We start from the raw sequence: 20,831 nt of genomic DNA on the forward strand, positions 1-20,831 counted from the left end.
TTTATTTATTTTTATTATTATTTATTAAATACACGGGAATTTGTATATCATTTTCGTTTATAACATGTTACATTTTAATTTTTTACATAATTGTTTATTTGAAATTTGATTGTGTAATTTTTCGAATTTCCCGTTTAGAATTAGAGAAATAACTGATGATGAACGCTCAATGCGTTTGAAAACATTTTTATGTTATTAAAGAATTATGCTGGATAGTTGAATGGTTTTTTATTTTTAAGTTGAATTCTCCAGTAAGCAAGTATACAGTTATATTCTAAGAATATGAGAGACTAAAAAAAGAAAAATAATGATTAATAATTAAAAATAAATAATTTTATTATATATTTAATAAATAACAAAACTTGGTATCATAGTTGATAAATTAAATACTTCAAATACTGCCTATTAAAGTAGCCAAACAAATATTTTTTATTTTCAAAAACATTTTTGACTCAAGTCATTATCAATACACATTTTATAAGATTATGGCATGCTATATTCGAGAACAGCATACAGAATAGAACTTAGAACAAAAAGTTTTAAACTGAAAAGAACAAAACTGGAATCATTTAAATTACTTTAAGGAATTTATAAGAGATTTTTAAAAATTATAAAAATTCACTGAAGAATGTTCCTTTAGCACTTTCATGTTTAAACATATAAGTATGATTAGGCATTGTACAACAATGAAATGCTGTTTTGTCTGCATTGTAGACATTCCTCAGTGAATATTCAGTAATAATATGTTATTTAATATAATATAATTTATATATGGCCATTCTTTCTCTCTTTACCCAATAATTCAGCTAATACAGAAAGCATAACTTTTCTCCTCATCACAAGTGTATCTATACACAATAATCTTGTTTTCTCCACTATTTGAACTATCTATTAGTTGTAGTAGAATATTTTCCATATTTTAGCTAATTCTTTCTGATGCATTAGTGTCCCAGGTGCATTTTTTTTTCATGAACAATACTAAACCAAAGCTTCAAAGCTATTTCAATTTCATTATTATTATTATTATTATTATTTTTTAATAGTGTTCTCATTTTTTTCCTGCTGACATTTCAATATTCACTATTTTTCAAAAATCTTGCATAAAACTGACTAAGTTGCCAAAAATGAGTCATTCTACAATTTAAGGTTTATCTTTTGGGGACAAATTTTTACATTTCTTATTTGTTCTTCCAGTATGCTGCTTGCTAAAAGATAGAGTACAGTACTGTACTTTAATTAAACAGTAATGATGATCACAGTCTTTGACAATAGCAAACAGCTAGCCTATAAATGGAGAAACAAATTCCATAAATTGAAATTTTAAACTAGAGTATTGTATACAATATTAAATGTGAGATTAAAATGAAGACAATGTGTACATGATACATTTGTTTAGTGTATTAAGAGTAAACATCTTGTATGATTGGATGATTTAATTTAAATTGATTCTGATTGTTGTGCTAAAGTTTTTATTGAGACATGACAAAATCGTTATTACCTGTTCTGCCAGTTGGCTATTATTAACTGTCCAGGGATGTAATCAGAAATTTGAGTGTGGGTCACTCACATGACTAGCATAGGTGGGTAGGCTACCATAAAAATGCAATAGTCCATGATCACATGCAACACATTAATGTGCAAGGAGCTACCATATTGATATGGCAACTCCTTGCAAGCCACATGCAGACCAGTGATACACATGACAATGCTCAATAAAAAAAAAGTTTAACATGAACAAATATTAAATTTCATTCTTTATCTCATAGCTATTTATGTAGTTTAATATTTGAGTCTAATGTGCCTGTTTAATCCATTGATCAACTGCTTGTGGCATTTTTTTATGCTTGAACAGGGAACAATGTGGGAAATGTCATTAAATTTTTGAAACAATTATCCAAATTTGAAAAGTGTTATTTAAAATTAAACAGTTTTAATAATTAGTAAAATTGTGTTTCACATTTATATATAATAGTTCAGGTGATAACTGATGATAATCAAAACTCTTTCAGATTGAAGCAGGAGAAGGTACAAATACGGCTCTCCAGCAATTACAACAAGAAAATGTAAATTTTTAAAATTTCTTATTTAATTTAAATTTTCTTGTACTCATTGAATGGTAATTTTATTATTTAATTGGGATGGCAATTTCTTGTTTTGTAGGATTTATTAAGGAAACAATTAAAAGAACAAAGAGAAGCTGAAAAACAAAGTCTGGAGCAAGCATCTGCCAAATATGAAGCAATGTTCCAGCAATATCAAAATGTAAGAATTGTTTTAAAAAATTATGTTTATTTGAATTTTTCGTATTTTATAATAAAAATAAGGTTTCTATAAAAATGATGAAATGGTAAGTTATAATATGTACAGAAATCATATAATTATAAAATATTGGCCAATTGTATAGTAATATCTGTAAGCCAGTCAGAAAATGCACTGAGTTAGATATATAACCTATAAGGAAAATTTATAAAAATTTTCTATAGTTTCTATTCTAGGAATTTTCTGTATTTGACTTTTATATAAAACATTTTTTATGACTTATCAATGGAATTCAAATGTCTTCAGCTTATTTTTTTAATAAGAAGACAGAAATCTTTTTTACATACCACAATTTCAAAATCCAGATATAAACAATTTGCTATGTCATAATAATTTTGCTGAACATTCCATCACTTCAATAACAATAACAACATATTTCATACATGTGATGAAAGATTTTGAGTAGATGCAATAAGCAAAACACATCAACAAATTTAATTTTCATATGAGCCATTCACAAGCCAAATCAATTAACTCCACATTTTGAATTTTTTTTAAATTTTAGTGTGAAAGCACTTGATATACTTGTGAGAATTTGAGCTCGCATGAATTTTTGAGCTTTGATAAAATTTTCTCATCATTGTTTTTTTGGTTCTCTGTCACTTCGGGGAGTGACCTTTTGGCCCTTCTGGAGGTGGGAGAAAAACACAACCCACACATTTATTACTTCGACCAATTTTAACGATGGTATAAAAGATCGAATAACCCACCAAACGAACAATCATTAATAAGATTGCAATACGTATCCAAACCTTAGTCACCTCCAGCAATTTATTCCGTCAGTTTGACAACTGTTATCAAATTTATGATTTAGAAAAAGTAACAAGACGGGATAGCAAAAATAATAATTCTACCAAAATGGTTATACTAATTGACAGAAATCAAAACTTTCCCAGAATTGCTCCAGAATGTACTCCGAACTTCTCCCCTCTGAACGGGAATAAAAAGGGGTTGCACTTGAACCTCGGGTGGACAGCTGAAGAGGACCCGCCAGGAAAACCCCTCAGCGGACATCTCCGTGCAGATCTCTACAGTCAGAGATCAACGGAGCACAAGTCCATAGTAAGACATGACGAGAGTCAGCCAATCCGGGGACAGTTCGTAAGCAACGCCCATACTGCGAGATCGGAACCACGAGAGGTATTTGATCTAAATTTGATCCTCACTCTTTTGTTCCTTGTCTCTCTCTTGGTTATAGATTACTTTAGGTTAGTTGAATCTAGTGGAATAATATGTTTTATAGATCTAGAACTTAGATGGCTAATCGACAAGCATATATTCCTTGTCGTGATATAGAATAATTTTGAGTAATCCCTTTTTGTAACATTTCGCTTTGTATGTGTATTTATGTTTAGGTAATTAGATAATTAAATGTGTTATTTTATATTTAATGCTGTGTCATCCTTGAGTACAATCGGTAACCTCCTTGCGTGTAATCGGCAACCTGTCAACTTACCCATTTCCTTCCCCACTCACATTTTTGCCATCCTATAAAGCCATTCTCTGACCGAGCCGCCGGTAAGCGGGGAGAAGCTCGAAGCTCGGTTCTCACATACTTGTAACTTTTTATATTCATAATAAGTTTCCCTAATAATAAGGATCAATATCACTTAATGACAACATTTTATTGGCCATTGAAAAAAGTTTGATTTATTTCAGAAACCAATCTAATTAACTCCATACTGTAACATCTGCCACCATACACTATGATTGCAATGCTGCAGTGTGCACTGACCAATGCTTTATAAATAACAATAAATTATTTAATATTATCTCATCACAAAAAGTAAGTAAAAGAATTAGTTAGTTACAATCTAACTGCCGCAGAAGTATACTTGTGGAATATTGAACAATTGTTTTAATTTTGGTGACAATTGTTTTAAGAAAAAAAGAAAAGTTATACTCGTTATATCAAGATGGATAAAACTGAAAATAATTTTTTTCATTCCTCCTATTAAACATGATTCTTATAAAAAATTTAAGAACAAATTGACATGATGAGCTGATTCTCAAGTACAGCCGATGAAGAAGACATCATTTATGTTGTTGAATAATCAATTCAAACAAAATAATAAATAACAACCATTGTAACAGTAACAGAACAAGCTATAGAGACTTACATAAAAATATATAATTTTTCAAGTCCATTTTCTTTTCACAGACCAATTGAGAAGTAACAGTCAATTAGCTTGAAGAGAAAAAAAATCTTCTTAAGACATCATAAATAGATTATTAAAAAATTACCACAAAGTTAAAAATGATCAAAGTTATGCAAAGTAGCAGAACAGTTATTATTCATTTTTGTGAAAAATTTTTAATAAAAAATGTATGCTAATGTGAAGACTGAATTTGATGTAACTACGTTCACTTACTAAATTGATTAACACTGTCAATCACACCAAAATTGTAATAATAATAACGATTATAGTATATCTATGCTATCTTATACATTTTATATGTTATTAAATAAAAAATACATCTACAGTGTTTATTTGAATTTATATTTTACAAGGAATTTTAAAAATGAATGTATATTACTTTGTCACTTTCTCCACTTTTTGTTTTATGGAGTTAATCGATTTGGCAAGTGAGTGGCTCATATGTCACTAGTAATAGAAAACAAAGAACAGAATGATTCTTTGTGGGAAATGTACAATAAAAGAAGTAATGATAGTCAATATCTTTTGATAAAGCTAGACTAAATATTAAAGATGCTAGTAAACAGCTGTTATTAAATTATGTAACTTTGATATTCTGGGATACTTGAAAAGAGGTCTATAGTCCCAATTCACCATTATGAAAATATAAAACCTACAATAGTCAACAATATGAAAGGAAAGTTGAGGAAAATAGGTATATAACATTGAAAATTACTTTCTGTCTATGATAATTCTAACATTGCTAATTTCATCTATGAAGAACATCAGGTGAGGTATCTAGTATCTATACCAATGTCTTAATCACACAGCTTTGACTGCAGCCATGTATTCAGAAACATAGCAAAAATATTAATACCTCATACATCTTAGAGATAGATAGTTTCCAGAGTTGTATTACAAATATAGATTAATATGATTCATTTTTTTTGTATCAATGTTACTGTTTCAGGGAAATAAAATAAATTTGTTGTTGTTTATGTGTAGATTACGTAAGCTGTTTTTTTTTTTTTTTCAAGCTCCAATGGTCCATTAAACAAAGACAAGTGTAAATAAAATGAATTTATTACCAAAAGTTAGGTACAAACATGGTTACTTTTAACATAATCACCGTGAAGATTGAGGAATTTATCATATCTGTGGATGAGCTTTTTCATCCTCTTGTCATAGAATGTTGCCTGCCACCAATGACTTTAGATGGCCCCTAACATTGTTTTGAAGATCATCATCAGTCTCAAACCTCTGCCCTCCTAGCCACTTTTTTCTGTTCAGGAAAGAGGTGGAAGTTGCTCAGCGCTAAATCGTGGCTATACGCTAGGTGTTTAAAAGTGGTGAAGACTTCCACACAACTTGGAACCTTTTAGTGTGTGAAGACTTCCACCTCTTTCCTGAACTGAAAACGTGGCTAGCAGGGCAGAGGTTTGAGACTAATGATGATCTACAAAACAACATTGTTAAGGCCATCTCAATTCACTGGTGGCAACATTCTACGACAAGGGGATGAAAAAGCTTGTCCACAGATATGACAAATTCCTCAATCTTCACTGTGATTATGTCAAAAAGTAACCATGTTTGTATCTAACTTTTGGTAATAAATTCATTTTATTATTTACACTTGTCTTTGTTTTATGGACCATCAGAGCTTGAAAAAACTGCCCTCATATTTTGGATTTAAAATTATTTTTATTGTAAAATAAGCACACCATTTGTGAAGAATTTGTTGAATAATAATCAGTCTTACACTTAAATCATGTATAAAAGTTAATTATCAAATTATTTTGTTTTCATTATAAAGTGTTTCATTGTAAATGAAATGTTGACGAGCTTATTTTGTGATTATGTTGATATCTAGTATTTAACATGTTTAGATGTTCTTTGAAGTATTGCTATCTAATTACAAATTGTTGTAAACTATTTTATGTTTGCATGATATCTAACTAAAAATTCTTTATATTACTGCAACAACACACACACTAAACAATATATGTCATGTTTCTTGTTAAGGCAAACAAGAAACATGACATATATTGTTTAACCATCAGTGTCTTAATTATTTTACAAAGTGAGGACAAAGAAGACAGAGAGAAACAATCAACATGTACTGGTAACACAACATACAACTACTTACTTATTTTAGCATGCCTGTTGTTGTCCCATTATTTAAGGAATGAGAGTATACAAAACAGTAAAATTTAACATATATTGTTTGTATAATATATAATGCTATTTCTAACCTTAAATGAGATGGGATGGGTATATAATTATATTTGTATTCATTCCATCTTGTGGTCATTAAGAAGGCTTTTATTTCATACACCCATTATTGGTTTAGTCAAGTTCACATTAAGGCAACCAAGTAATCAGAGAGTTTTACATCCAGAGCAAATCATTTATGAAAAATTCCATAGTATCCAATCTGGATTTGAACCAAGTCTGTCTGAGACGCACTTAACTACTCAGCAGTGAAGGACTGATATATCCATTAAATTCTTTTGGGGTATCGCAAAAAACTACCGCGAAAAAAAATTTACCTAAAAAATAAATTATGTAACAATAAAAAAGTCTTTTCTTTACTAGATATAACTGTTTACAAAATCTTTTTCCAAAACGGTAATGAGAAAAAACATGCGGAAAAATACTTTAAAAATTTCCCACGTTTATTCTCCACTACTTTGGGATAGCACCATACCTGACTATTCCACTGTTGAAAGATTAAGATACTTTTGCTACATCAACCATCTAATCAGCTTTACATATATATAATGTTCTATCTTGTTAATTGTAAATACATTTGTTGTTATATTTTTAATTCATTTTTTTAAATTTTAGATAAAAACTCAATTACATAACATAGAAGAAGAGTGCCAAAGCTACAAATCTACAGTTAATAAACTAAATGCTCAACTACTTAATTCCCAGTCTACTTTTTCTAAGTTACAAGAAGAGTATCAAACTAAGGTTAGTTCTTCTTTTTCAAAAAACTAATATATTTTTTAATTATTTTGACTATTTGCAATTGCAATTACTTTCAATTATATTTCTTGTCTAGGAGTCTACACTTCAAACTACATTAAAAGAAAGTCAGGATGAACAAACAAGGCTTAATACAATGTTACAAGAAGAAACGAAAAAGGTTATTTATAAATTAATACATTACAAATAAAATTTTTTGATAATATAGCAGTAAAATAAAATTATTTTAAATGTAGAATTCAGAATTAAGAGCAGAGATGGATCAGAATGAGAAACAGTATAAAATGCAAGTTGAAATTTTGAATAAAGAAAAATTGGAACTGACAGTCATGATATCTGCTAGAGATGTTCAATTGAAAGAAATTGAAAAAGAAATTGCTAAGGTAAATAGTTGCTGCATAGAAATTCAACAGTCTGCCAACAACTATAAAGAGGAATTGGAACAAATTCACAATAATTTTGAGGTGAGAATTTGATTAGTTAAATAATTTTGTAATATTTGAAAAACTTAGAATCCTTAATTATAAGTTTGTCTAGACACCAGAAATAGTTTCTGATGGATTTTTTACACAAGAAAACAGAATTTGTTATTCGAATGTGTATAATTCAATAATAATTCTTTGTATAATAATGAGAAACACACACACACACACACAGAGAGAGAGAGAGAGAGAGAGAGAGAAATGTGTTCACAATTTTGCAAACAGATTCATTGAGAATTACATGTTACTTTATATACTTTGCTTATATAAAATAACAGCCTAAAAAAATTTTTTTTAAACATTTCAGGCTGAATTGCATTTTTAATATGCACTTCATTCAAACTCACTTTATTGTTTACTAGCAGACCCTGCCACACATTGTTGTGGCTCAAAATGTATCTATTATAAATGTATAAGACATCCCCCATGGAGGGGGGGAGAATTTTTTGAAAAATTCCTTCTTATTGTACATTCTCTTGACATAGCCTACTAAAACTCAATCAAAAACGCAAAAACGCGCATCTAAAATAGTATAATAGAAGCCAAGTTCTTCACAGTAAGCTTTAATCCTGTCCCTCTCCCCCACGGGGAGAATATTGAAAAATCCCTTTTTAGTGTATATTCTGTTGATGTAACCTATTAAAACACAATCAAAAACGCAAAAATCCGCATCTAAAATAGTATAAATAGAAGCAGAGTTCTTTACAGTAAGCCTTAATCCTAACCATCTCCCTTCAGTGGGGGAAATTTCGTCATATATATTATATAAAAACACGTGCGTATTCGAATGCAGCATTGTGTCAAAATTTCAAAGGAATCGGGAGGAACAAACGAACATTACATTTTTATTTATATAGATAGATAGATGATCTGCTTTAGTTCATCCTCCTCACAGAAAAGCAAACTTAGGGCATCGTACTTGTAGCGCCATCTGTTGGACACAAAAGCCTTAACCTAGATGATATCTTTTAATTTATATGAATGTTTAACGGAATAATATACACTCTATGTCCACCCTGAAGTTCCATTCTAAATATTGTTGAAAGAATTTTTGAAATCGGATGAGTAGTTTCGGAGATTACCCCTACATCCAAACTTACAAACATTACCTCTTTATAATATTAGTATAGATGTAATGTTCATTTAATATTTAATTCCAAAACTGTTGTCAAACATTTTAGATTGATATTCTTCCATAGCCTGATGATTAGTATTTCATAAATTACAAAAAAATAATCTATGTATATATATCTGATCTAGTACACATTACTATATATATATATATATATTGGTAAATAAAGAAAGATATATAAAATTCCGACTGGACGTATCCTGAGCNCTGGCGACATCGTATCGGAAGAAATTATTTGCGAGAAAGCTAAAAAGATACATGCTGATCTCATGAAAAATCAAGCAGGAACTAGCCAGGAAAGCGAGGTGTTTAAAGCCAGCCATTTTTTTCATGAGAATGGATTAATCATTTTTACATTACTTCTTATGGGAAAGGTTGGTTTGGTATACGTCCTATTTGGTATAAGTCCAAACATTAGGAATGGATTAAGGTCATATACTGAGGTTCTGCTGTATAAGGTATTTTTCTAATGTTATATCAATATTTCTGCGTAATATTTTCAAACATTCATATAAATTTTTAATAATAATAATTACCAAAAAGTTAAAAAATTCAATCATAATATATTAAGAACAGATAATATTTTGCAAGTAACATAATCTTAACTTAAATTTAATATAATGTTAATGTAATAATTTTGCATCATACTACAGTAATTTGATAATGAAATACAAATACTTTCATTAAAAATTGTAATTATAGAATAATAGTATGATAAAATGACTAAAGTTTGAACTTAATGTACTGTACACCCATTCAGAACAGTATTATGTTCTTACTAATAGAAGGCATTCATTTTAAACAAAGCAATTATTTCTACAAGAATTCTCTACCTAAATTTTATGTTTTGGTTATTTAACTGTGGCACACAACAATAATCTTTGGAGCGTTTTTGGGTCATTTTAAATTATTTCAAACACAGGTTACTCATAAATCTGATTGTTTGTGTTAAATATAAAATTTAACACTAGAGGATGTCAGTTTGGCTGGAATTGCCAGTTGTTTCATATTGATTCTTAAAGTAATTATAACATAACTAGAAATTCCCCCAACAAGCATGATGGAATACTTTTTATGAGAAAGTAGAGATTGAAGAATTGAGAAGAGTAAAGTTGAGCTTGACGTTGTGATGCTGTTCCTGCAGCCCTTGACAAAGCCGTTCTTACTCTATGTTGATCAAGTTGGACTTTGCAGCCTTCAGGGGTCTCAGTTGTTCTTATTCTTTTAGATCTAAAATTTACCTAACCAAATTCACTCTCTTGCATTCCCTTAGGTTTCTTTTTTCAAAATGGCAATTTTTTTTAATTCCATATTGATAAAACAAAGGTGAATTGTTTGTATGTTGTTTAGAAAGTGTTATGCTCATCTAACTAACAGGCTCATTACGTTGTTACTTCCAATTGGATAATAGAACATGACGTAGTCACTATGGCAAGATTTTTTTAAAAATTTGGTATAGAAGTGACACACTGCAGTTATCTTTTTTTTTAAAATTTAATGAAGTAAGTTTAAAATATGCCATTTGCCAAAATACTTTAAAATTCAACTTAAGGAAAATTCCGTCGTCAAGCATGAATGTGGTCACTGACATTACTACAATGTAGTACAATCATTGATCCAAAATTGATAAAACATTTATTCTATAGCTAATGTTTCTGCAAAATAAGTAGCTTGTACTTTCCATCAGAAGATAAAACAAATAAAACCAAAATTTCATGTGGATTGGACAAAAATTGCAGGAGTTATAATGAATTCACATGCATGCACATAAATGACGGCTTTTATATTGCTAATGAATAAAACAAATTCAGCCTTTCAAAATTATTGAAATTTTGGGACTTTTTAAAAATGATTTCCTACTTCATTTTACTTTTATTGATATAAAATGTATGAAATATCAGTAGGTTATACTTATTCCGTAATAGTGAAGATTAAAATTTGATTAAAATTTTGATTATTTTTAAGTAAACAAAATTTAAATTCAAGTTATATGCAAAATATGTGTAAATCATCATTTGTATATTTAGAGAGAGTAATTATTTTAATTTCAAAACATAATTTTAGGCAAAGGAGAAAGAGAATGCAAAAACTCAGTCCTTAGAAACAAAAAAAGAACTAGAAGAATGTCAAAGGCATTTATCTCAGGGGTAAGTTTTCTACATTTCCTACAGGTTTGCTTCAGATTATATATTCTGTACTTCTATAACATATTTAATTAAAATTTTGATTTGTTTTAAAGGAATAACAGATTAAAAGAGTTAGAAGCACAACTTAATTTGTCAAAAGATACAATAGCTCGTCTTGAATCTGAAAGAACAGAACTGTGTGTAAAAGTAAGTTTAGAAATTATTTTAAAATATTTTTATCTCTGTTGCTGATGATTATAATGCATACATAAAAATGAAATAGACAGACACACTCTACTTTTCTTTACGGAATAAATGTGTTATATTCTAATTTAAAAATAAAAAACCATTTAACTATCTAGCAAAATTCTTTAACAACATAAAAACGTTTTCAAACGCATTGAGCATTTATCATCATGTGAGCCACCTGGAGGGAAGAGGAGTCCTCTCCTTCCAGCCACTGGTCGGTGACCTACTTTCTTGTCAGGGATGGTAGTAACGTTTGGTTACGCGTTATGCGAGTGGAGGAGAGTTACGGGGCCGACGATAAGGCGTTGGCATAGTCGAATAAAGACACCATTTTTCTAAACTAACAATTTATTAGAAACAAATAATAAAACAAACGTTCTAACACAGTACGTCGCATTCGCGTATGAGAGAGAGAGCTTACAATAAAGCGTTCATACCTCTTGCGATGATATCGAAGGTCTTTAATTTCTGAAAGGCGGGATCCAAGTTGATGGTTGGGATTGAAGGTCTTCTAATATGTGGTGCGGCCGGTTAGAGGGAAGCGAAACTCTATCTTGATGGCGCAATGGCGACTTCTTGATTAGCGACTCCCCGGAGAGGGGGAAGGAGGATGGCTTTTATACCTTTTTGGTGGGAAAATTTGTCAGGTGATCAATTGTTCAAGCAGGTGTGGGGTTAAAGGTGGTGTTAGAATGACAACAATATGACGAATTTCGCCGATAACTGTAAACTATATACGGTTTGATTGTGAGAATGTTTATCTTTAAACAAAAAGAGTTATAATTCTCTCTTGTACTTTATATTGCGTTTTTGTAGGGTCAAATTCCTTTGGTTGAGGGCATTTTTATTTTAAATTTATTAAACTTTTAAAGGATTAAATGCTTTTATTAACTTCGAATTTCACAATCAGTTATTTCTCTAATTCGAAAAATTATGCAATCGAATTTCAAATAAACGGTTATGTAAAAAATTAAAATGTAACATGTTATAAATGAAAATGATATACAAATTTCCGTGTATTTAATAAATAATAATAAAAATAAATAAAAATAAAAAATCTATCCAAGATCATCCTAAGTCTGATTAAGCCTTTTTTTATAGATCTATGCCAATTCGTCGCAAAAAGATTTCCAAGCAGACGAAAGCCCGTCTGCATCCCTATAGTTGATACACTGCGTGCTCTTCTGCACCCTGTGGATTTCCATCTTTTCGAGATACTTTACCGCGTGTCTAGATCTAGTAGCTTTTATTATAGATGCCTGGTCCCAGAAAACAGTAATGCCTTGTTGCTTAGCATAAGTGGTAAGGACTGTACTGTCAACAGTTTTGCTCACTGAAAGCTTATGTTCATTGATTCTTTTTTTCAAATTCCTCAAAGTTGTGCCTATATATACTAAGTTAGAGTTGAACCTATGGTCTCTTAGCGGTATTGAGTATATTCCTGTTAAGGAGTTACGTTCGTAATGCCCCTTATCATTCCTTAATATCCTGTATAGTGGGATTACGTCGATAAACTGTTTGTAAGTTCTTATTTTTGGAAACCCTCTTGACAATCGGTTTAAGGAGGGGTATATAATCGAGGACCACTTTTTCTTTTTGGTGGTTTTGCTTTTGCTTACTTGCCACATTATTATCCTTCTTAATGAGAGCCTCTATTCTTTTCCTCCCGTAGCCATGCTGTATGGCAGTTCTTTCCCTAAGAATTTGGCGGATCCGGAGCATATTAAAATGGCGGTATTTCGATCTTGGATAAGAAAAGCGCACACACATTGCACAAACGTTTGCGATACAGTTAAGGAATTACAATATATACGAAGAACTGCCATACAGCACGGCTACGGGAGGAAAAGAATAGAGGCTCTCATTAAGAAGGATAATAATCTGGCAAGTAGGCAAAAGCAAAGTGGTCCTCGATTATATACCCCTCCTTAAACTGATTGTCAAGAGGGTTTCCAAAAATAAGAACTTACAAATAGTTTATCGACGTAATCCCACTATATACAGGATATTAAGGAATGACAAGGGTCATTATGAACGTAACTCATTAACAGGAATATACTCAATACCGCTAAGAGACCATAGGTTCAACTCTAACTTAGTATATATAGGCACAACTTTGAGGAATTTGAAAAAAAGAATCAATGAACATAAGCTTTCAGTGAGCAAAACTGTTGACAGTACAGTCCTTACCACTTATGCTAAGCAACAAGGCATTACTGTTTTCTGGGACCAGGCATCTATAATAAAAGCTACTAGATCTAGACACGCGGTAAAGTATCTCGAAAAGATGGAAATCCACAGGGTGCAGAAGAGCACGCAGTGTATCAACTATAGGGATGCAGACGGGCTTTCATCTGCTTGGAAATCTTTTTGCGACGAATTGGCATAGATCTATAAAAAAAGGCTTAATCAGACTTAGGATGATCTTGGATAGATTTTTTATTTTTATTTATTTTTATTATTATTTATTAAATACACGGAAATTTGTATATCATTTTCATTTATAACATGTTACATTTTAATTTTTTACATAACCGTTTATTTGAAATTCGATTGCATAATTTTTCNATATATATATTTTTTTTAAAGTAAATTATGAAACATTTCATTTTTAAATTGATCTTAATAGATTTAGATTTTAAAGTTATCGTTTCATAGAAAAGTAAACACTGTTCCAATAAAACTGTGGTTTGTTTATAAATATAAAACTTTTTTGAACCTTTCTGACTCAAGTAACTAAAGTACTATATTAACATTGAAAAAAGTTTGAGTTTTGTAGCAAAAGGAAAAATAATTAAATCACTATCTTGACAACAGAAAAATGATAATTTTTTACAGCTAAATGTATAAAATTAAATAGCTAGATCTAACTACAAAATAGCTAAATTGGCAGTATTGGAATTAACTCTGACAGTCACTTTCTGATGTTAAATTGAAATATTATTGGTGTAATTTTTCTATTGGTTTTTAAGTAATTCTGTCAGTATCAAAAGTTTTCAAAGAATAATATTTAGATATTGATTATTAATATACAGTAACCCTGGACTTAGAAATCTTTTGTCTTCTATTAAATCGGGATCTGTTATCTGATAGGAAAAATTTAAAACCTTTTTATTCATGAATAGTGGTAACTATCATTTAATAGTACTTAAAAGTTAATTATCATGACCTAATTACTGCATTTAATGTTTTATCAGCAAAATAATAAAACATTTGTGTAATTTTAGAAAAAATATGGATCTTTTCTAAAATTAGTGGTAATATATGAGCTAATTCTCTGGCTCCTTTTCTAATTATTTTTTCTTTTTTCCACTTTCTTTTGTGCTCAACTTGCCCTCTTAAGAATATCATTTATGGCAAGGATGTTGAAAAAAGGCAGTTGAAAAAATAAAAAACTTTTAAGATAATGCTCTTGCACATATTACCAAATTTTTAATAAATTTAGTTTACCTCTATCTCTCTCCTGATAAAAAACTATAGTAGCAGAAATAAATAAGGAAAACCTACTTATTTCTGCTACTTTTACTTCAGAAATATTTTAACAGCTAAAGTATTGCCTTATTACTTTTAATTGATGTTGGTAAGACTTGAAACTACTGTCAATATATTAAGTTTTGAGTATTTCAGTTGCTACACTAATTGAGTGGGAGCATAAGCAGAACTCTTTATAAGTCAAAGTGTTTTGTCTGTGATCAAAATTTAAAGCAACTTTACGACCATTAAATATGATTTTTTGCCAATACATACAACTTGGCAGGGCCAATGTTGTGACAAAGCCAGAATTTTGAAAATCCCATTTATGGGCCAAGATAATCAAGGTCAAATTTCTCCATGTAAATTCTATGGGTGGGTTGCCAGTTGTAAGTTCATCATACACATGTCAGTCAAGATTATGATTGCTATCAACTTATATTGATCTCTACAACAACTCTATTTTGATCTTTATGATGGGCACTTAACATGCATGATGTGTTGATGAAATTAACTTTTGAAAAGTTGCACACGTGTGTCCTGTGGCTGCACACATACATCTTTTAACTGGTTGTTGGAGTGCTGGCTGCATATATGGATGTTTCAAATATTTCTTGACATTTTTGTTGGCTTTGACAATGGACATGCACATCCCCCTTGTACCCATGGATTTAAACTGCTTTAGACAGACTGTTAGAAGCATATTACCACATTTGCATCTTTGTATCAAGCTAAAACAGAAAAATGTGTGCTGCAGAGTTGTTTTCCTAGAAAATACCTAGTAAATTAGAAACTTTATTAATTTTCAGTAAGAATTGGGAATAAGTAATTTCAATTGCCAACACTAATAGTGATTTGTAATTTTTTTTTAAATTTAGGACGTAGCAAATAAACTGAATAAATCAGAAACAGAACGTCAAGATTTGCTGTTGGAAGTGGAAAACTTAAAAGAAGAACTAACAACCACAAAAGTCAATCTAGATGCAAGTCAGTTGAATGAACAACAGTTATCAAAGACAGTAGACCATATTAAGGAAGTAAGAATCAAATTTTATGAAGATTAGAAATTTCATCTATTATTTTATACTAACAATAGTGCTATTTCACAGACAAATAAAGAGCTAAGCCAAAAAATTCAGAATCTTGAATCAGAAATCTCTAAAGTGGAAAGCAGGGAAATTGAGTTGAAAAATCAGAATGCTTATTTAGAATCTGAACTGACTGCAACTGTTGGACGACTCTCAGAACTTACCGAAACCAATTCAGAGCTCGAGCACAGTCTGGATACCATCCGACAGAGTTATCAGCAAGAAAAAGAAAAGAAAGATATGGTAATTGCAACTAATACAAAAATTAATTTCCAATCATTACAGATTAAATTAAATCTTTATTTACAGGAAATAGAAGAATTAAATAATGCAAAGCAATTATTAATAAATCAAAAACTTACTTTGCAAGAGGAAATTGATCACGCAAAGGATGAAATGAATCAGGTATTAAATAGTTCTTTATAATAATTATCACATTTTCAATTCAGTTTTGGCATTTATTGGCAAGCAATTACTTCATATATTCAATTATAATGTACCCATTTTCAGAGTAGGCTTGAATTTCATTTATATCATAAAAACGTTATGTATTTATATTTTTAAAATTTAAACTATTTAGAAAATTTAATAATTGTATGATAATTAAGTTTCCTAAAATAAAAATTAAGAAAAACTTACAGGTATTTTGTATGAAAATGAATATGATATGATTTGTAAATTAGTACTATTGTAGGTATTTTGATACCTACAATAGAGACCACAAATGTAATTTTTAAATGTAAAAAATTAAATATATTGCAATAAATTAAGAAGCAAAGTCAGTCAGTTTCACTTGCATGATGGAATTAATTCTATCATGCAAGTGAAACTGACTTTGCTTCCATAACTGAACAATTTGCAGTTGAGAATTCTTGCACTATAAGAGATCCCAGTAATGATTTGACAGTCTAATAGATTTTATTATTCAAAAAAATAATAAGAATGTGAGAATTATGTTTTAGAGATAGAGAAATAAAAAATACATAGCATATAGTTTCAAAAACCCAAGTTAGTTCAAAATTAGATAAGAATTTAATCTTTTGCATTTTCCCCCATTCATTTCAATGGTTAATGTTATAAATTTCTAAACTAATCACAAACAGGAAAAGGGATGAAGATTGGAGATTGGTTTAAAAATCAGCCATACACATAGCCATGATTCAAACCTGAAAAAATAACACAAGTGGCTTAGCCAGTTTTGAAACTATATGCTTCATATGTGATCCATATAATGACTACAAAGTTTTATTCACATTAAATAAATAAAATTTGCATTTTTTTTTTATTAATTTATTCCAAAGTCTATTTATTTATTAACTTTTTTTTTTTTTTTTGATAACTTTAGATTGAAGCATCCCACCACAAAGAAGTTCAGCAACTTCAAGAATATTCAAAAGAACTCAAACTTAAAATAGATGAATTAGAAAAGAAATTGGTAAATAAGAACAAATTGAACTGTTTAATTTTAATTATGTATTTAGAAAACCATAACAATGAAATTTTTTTCATAAAGGAAGAAGAAATTAGTTTAAAGCAGCAGTTAAATACGGAATGGCAGATGTGTGAATCCAAATATGATGCCGAGATTAGTGTATTAAATGAAAATCTGACTACTTTAAGAGAGGATCTTTGCTTAGAACAAAACAAACGAGAAAATTTAGAAAGACAGACAGATGAACTAAAAGTAGACAATTTAGGTAAAATATTTACTTGCTTCTTCAATACGAGATCTGTGTTATAATAATCATTCGTGTGTTATTTCTTTAAGAACTAGAAGCCAAATTAGGAAATGCTTTAGACGAAAGAAGAGCTTTGCTCGAAAGGTTCATTTTAATTAATGCCTTTTATTTTGTTTTTAATTCCGTACTAAGCAATTTATTTTCTGTTAAGGTGTTTGAAGAGCGAAGGCGAATGCGAGAGATTGCAAGAGACTACCATTGATCTCAGACACAAATTAGACGATACAATGGCAGCCCTGCAAGAACTTGGTAGAGAGAATCAAACTTTGCAGGCAAGTTTCTTAGCAAAAAAAAAAATTTGTATTCTGTAAAGAAATTTCTGTTAAAATTCTTAATATTTTAGATAGAAAATACAAAACATCAAAATCGAAAATGGACGGACGATGCGGAAGTTACGCACTGCACGCTCTGTCTCAAGCAGTTCAGCGTGACCGTTCGAAAGGTAATCGAGCCCAATCAGTTAGCTAAGTGAAACGTTTGGAACAAGCATTTAACAATCTGTTATGTTTCAGCACCACTGTCGTAACTGCGGAAACATCTTTTGCAACGAATGCTCTTCCAAAACGGCCATCATAGCAGTATCGAAAAAGCCTGTTAGAGTGTGTAATAACTGTTACAGTGAAGTTGTAAAATGAAGAGACAGTCTCTGCTCCATTATCCTATGCAGTTATTTCATTTAATTGAATCTCTATCCGTCGACTGTGGTTTATCATCAGTTTTACAACGTGCCTTGATGGAATGACATTGCTTCTGTTGATATTAAATATCCAATGTGGCATAAAATAATTTGTTATCAGAATATGTAAAGTTACATATATTTCCAATCATTTAATCCATTATGTGATTAAAGAATTTACTTCAGTCATCAATTAATATTTACAAATTGAATATATATATATTAGAAACTGATTTAACAAACCTTGTTGGGCTGCTATAGATAGTTCTCTATATGTGTGATTATAAATGTAAATTTATTTATATGAAATTGTATTGATTATTTAAAAATGAATAATTTTATATAAAAGTATAAGCTATATTTTAAAAATCTGAATTCTTTATCAGGCTCTGCCATGGCTTTCAAAAATAAAAAATTTTTTTTTGTTATGTTAAACATAATTAACTCTCAACTCTGCTTTCATTTATAGAATTGTCTTTCTATGTACAGTGCATTATTATTTTCTTTCTTAATGGTTTTGTGCTGCAATTTGTTTGAAGTTCTTTTTGCTTTAGAAAAATCAAAAGTAATCTCAGCCAATAATGAAGAATTTGTACTTTATTATTTTTGTAAAGAATGCCAACTATAAGTTGGCATTCTTTACAAAAATATAACAAAGCCCAATTTCATAATTGATCGGGTTGTCTTTGGGCCATAATAAGAGCGAATTTATGCAGTGGCAGTTAGGCTGCCATCTTGTATTACAACTCTGCTTGCAATGAATTTCATTCACTAATAAAAATGTAAAATAATTCATAGTATAATTCATTTACAAAATTACTTTGTATGATTCCATTTCAAAAATAAAAATTGTGCAAACACATTTTCTCAAAATATGAGCTTCTGATGTGTTGCTATTAACATAGGTAATTTATAATCTGGAGTATCTTTGCAACACGTTTCTTTGAATTTTTTTCATGTGTTAAGATTCTGTAATCACCATGGAATTGCATCACCTTTTCACTATAAGAGTTTCAAGGTATTGAGGTATGGAAGATAAAACTTGTGCAACAATTGTGTGGGAATTTTTCCCATTCTTTGCTTAAATATGTACAAAATTGTTCTAATTTGCAAAGATGATGTCAAGTCAGCTTTCTTTCAAGTCTCCATACATTTTCTATTGGAGTCAGGTCCAGGCTTGATGCTGGCCATGTGAGCACACTTACAAGATTAGACTGCAGCCAGCCAGGCTTTGGTTTTCCTAGCATTGTGTGGACAGGCGTTGTCATGCTGGAAAATCAGGCTCGTCTTTGGAAAAGTTTGTTTTGATTTGCATAGATGTTACCGAAGGATTATAATATAGACTTTACAGTTCACAGCACAATTGCAGAAATGCAAATTCCCAACTTCCTCTGCATTCATGCATCCCCAAACCATTAGAGACATTATTCAGGATGAATCCAGAAGCCAGTGCTGGATTATTAGCTTCGTCTTTAGTAAGAATGACAGTCTTCCTATATTCCCACAGTTTACAAGAAATTTCAATTCATCCGACCACAGTATTTTCTTCCCATCAACTTTTGTCCACTTCAGATGAGTTCTGGCCCAAGCCAAACATTGTACTAGCACGATTCATTTGTGAGAGGATTCCCTTGGATTTGTACAGCTCATGTTTGTATTGTTGGATATATCTCCACACTGCATTCAGATAATGGGATATTAAAGTATTCCCTTACCCTCTTTATCAAGCCTTCTATGGAAACTTTCCTGTTTTGGGAAATATAGCATTGAAAGGATTAATTAATATAAACAGCCAAAGGCAATTTGCTTTTAAATGCAAGACGTACAATGTAAGAAAAACAAATTCCAGGAAATTCTCCAAAAAACCTTTCTGAATGAACTTCATTGCAATGTGTTGCCAAATATTGCAAGATTTGCCTAGCAATGTATTCTGAACTAATGAAATCCAAGGCAGTAAGTTATTGGAACAAACTTGTTTATTTATAAAAGGATGTATTTATAGCACTTGCATACATATTAAACCAAGAGTTTTTAAGTTTATTATAACAAAAGTTCATTGCAAATATTGATATTACAACCCTGTTGAAATCATTTCTAGACCCATTAATATATTGATTTTGGTTTTCTGTATTTTTGTAATTTTATTTTAAAATTTTAAAACCAACACTTTTGAGTTTGTGTTGTAATCTCTCACTTTTCTCATTTTTACATATAATAATTACATCATTCATTTTTACATATAATAATTAGCAAAATATCTTCAAAAAATTATAATGTAAAAAAAAATAAATATATGTCACATTTGTGTAGATAATAAATGATGAGGGATCCATTAATTTACTATCATTACACTGTATTCTTATATATTAATGGAAAATTACATGTATTTATTTTATCAATCATTTAATAAATTGGAGGTC

The 20,831-nt window shown here is 30.1% G+C and overlaps 1 protein-coding gene and 1 long non-coding RNA gene across 4 annotated transcripts in view; both read left to right on the top strand.

The window, feature by feature from the left end:
* LOC111637630 (early endosome antigen 1-like) overlaps positions 1-20,631 on the top strand; it is a 71,510-nt gene extending 50,879 nt beyond the window's left edge. For 2 of the 3 annotated variants that reach the window (XM_023383164.1, XM_023383165.1), the window contains exons 11-24: positions 2,010-2,063; positions 2,161-2,262; positions 7,305-7,433; positions 7,525-7,608; positions 7,685-7,912; positions 15,787-15,945; positions 16,018-16,239; positions 16,306-16,401; positions 17,342-17,431; positions 17,510-17,693; positions 17,765-17,819; positions 17,887-18,007; positions 18,079-18,177; positions 18,248-20,631. In XM_023383164.1, the coding sequence (XP_023238932.1) occupies positions 2,010-2,063; positions 2,161-2,262; positions 7,305-7,433; positions 7,525-7,608; positions 7,685-7,912; positions 15,787-15,945; positions 16,018-16,239; positions 16,306-16,401; positions 17,342-17,431; positions 17,510-17,693; positions 17,765-17,819; positions 17,887-18,007; positions 18,079-18,177; positions 18,248-18,370 (1,746 nt within the window). In that variant the 3' untranslated portion in view covers positions 18,371-20,631. The remainder of the gene's footprint in view (positions 1-2,009; positions 2,064-2,160; positions 2,263-7,304; positions 7,434-7,524; positions 7,609-7,684; positions 7,913-15,786; positions 15,946-16,017; positions 16,240-16,305; positions 16,402-17,341; positions 17,432-17,509; positions 17,694-17,764; positions 17,820-17,886; positions 18,008-18,078; positions 18,178-18,247) is intronic. The other variant, XM_023383163.1, reaches the window with a different exon arrangement.
* LOC111637631 lies at positions 11,069-11,390 on the top strand. The gene is made up of 2 exons (XR_002758723.1): positions 11,069-11,209; positions 11,302-11,390. It is a non-coding gene; the product is annotated as an uncharacterized LOC111637631 (long non-coding RNA).
* Positions 20,632-20,831: the final 200 nt, after the last annotated feature.

Source organism: Centruroides sculpturatus, unplaced genomic scaffold (genome assembly GCF_000671375.1).
Source record: "Centruroides sculpturatus isolate CEXI.00-Female unplaced genomic scaffold, Cexi_2.0 scaffold1133, whole genome shotgun sequence".
Taxonomy (NCBI): domain Eukaryota; kingdom Metazoa; phylum Arthropoda; class Arachnida; order Scorpiones; family Buthidae; genus Centruroides; species Centruroides sculpturatus.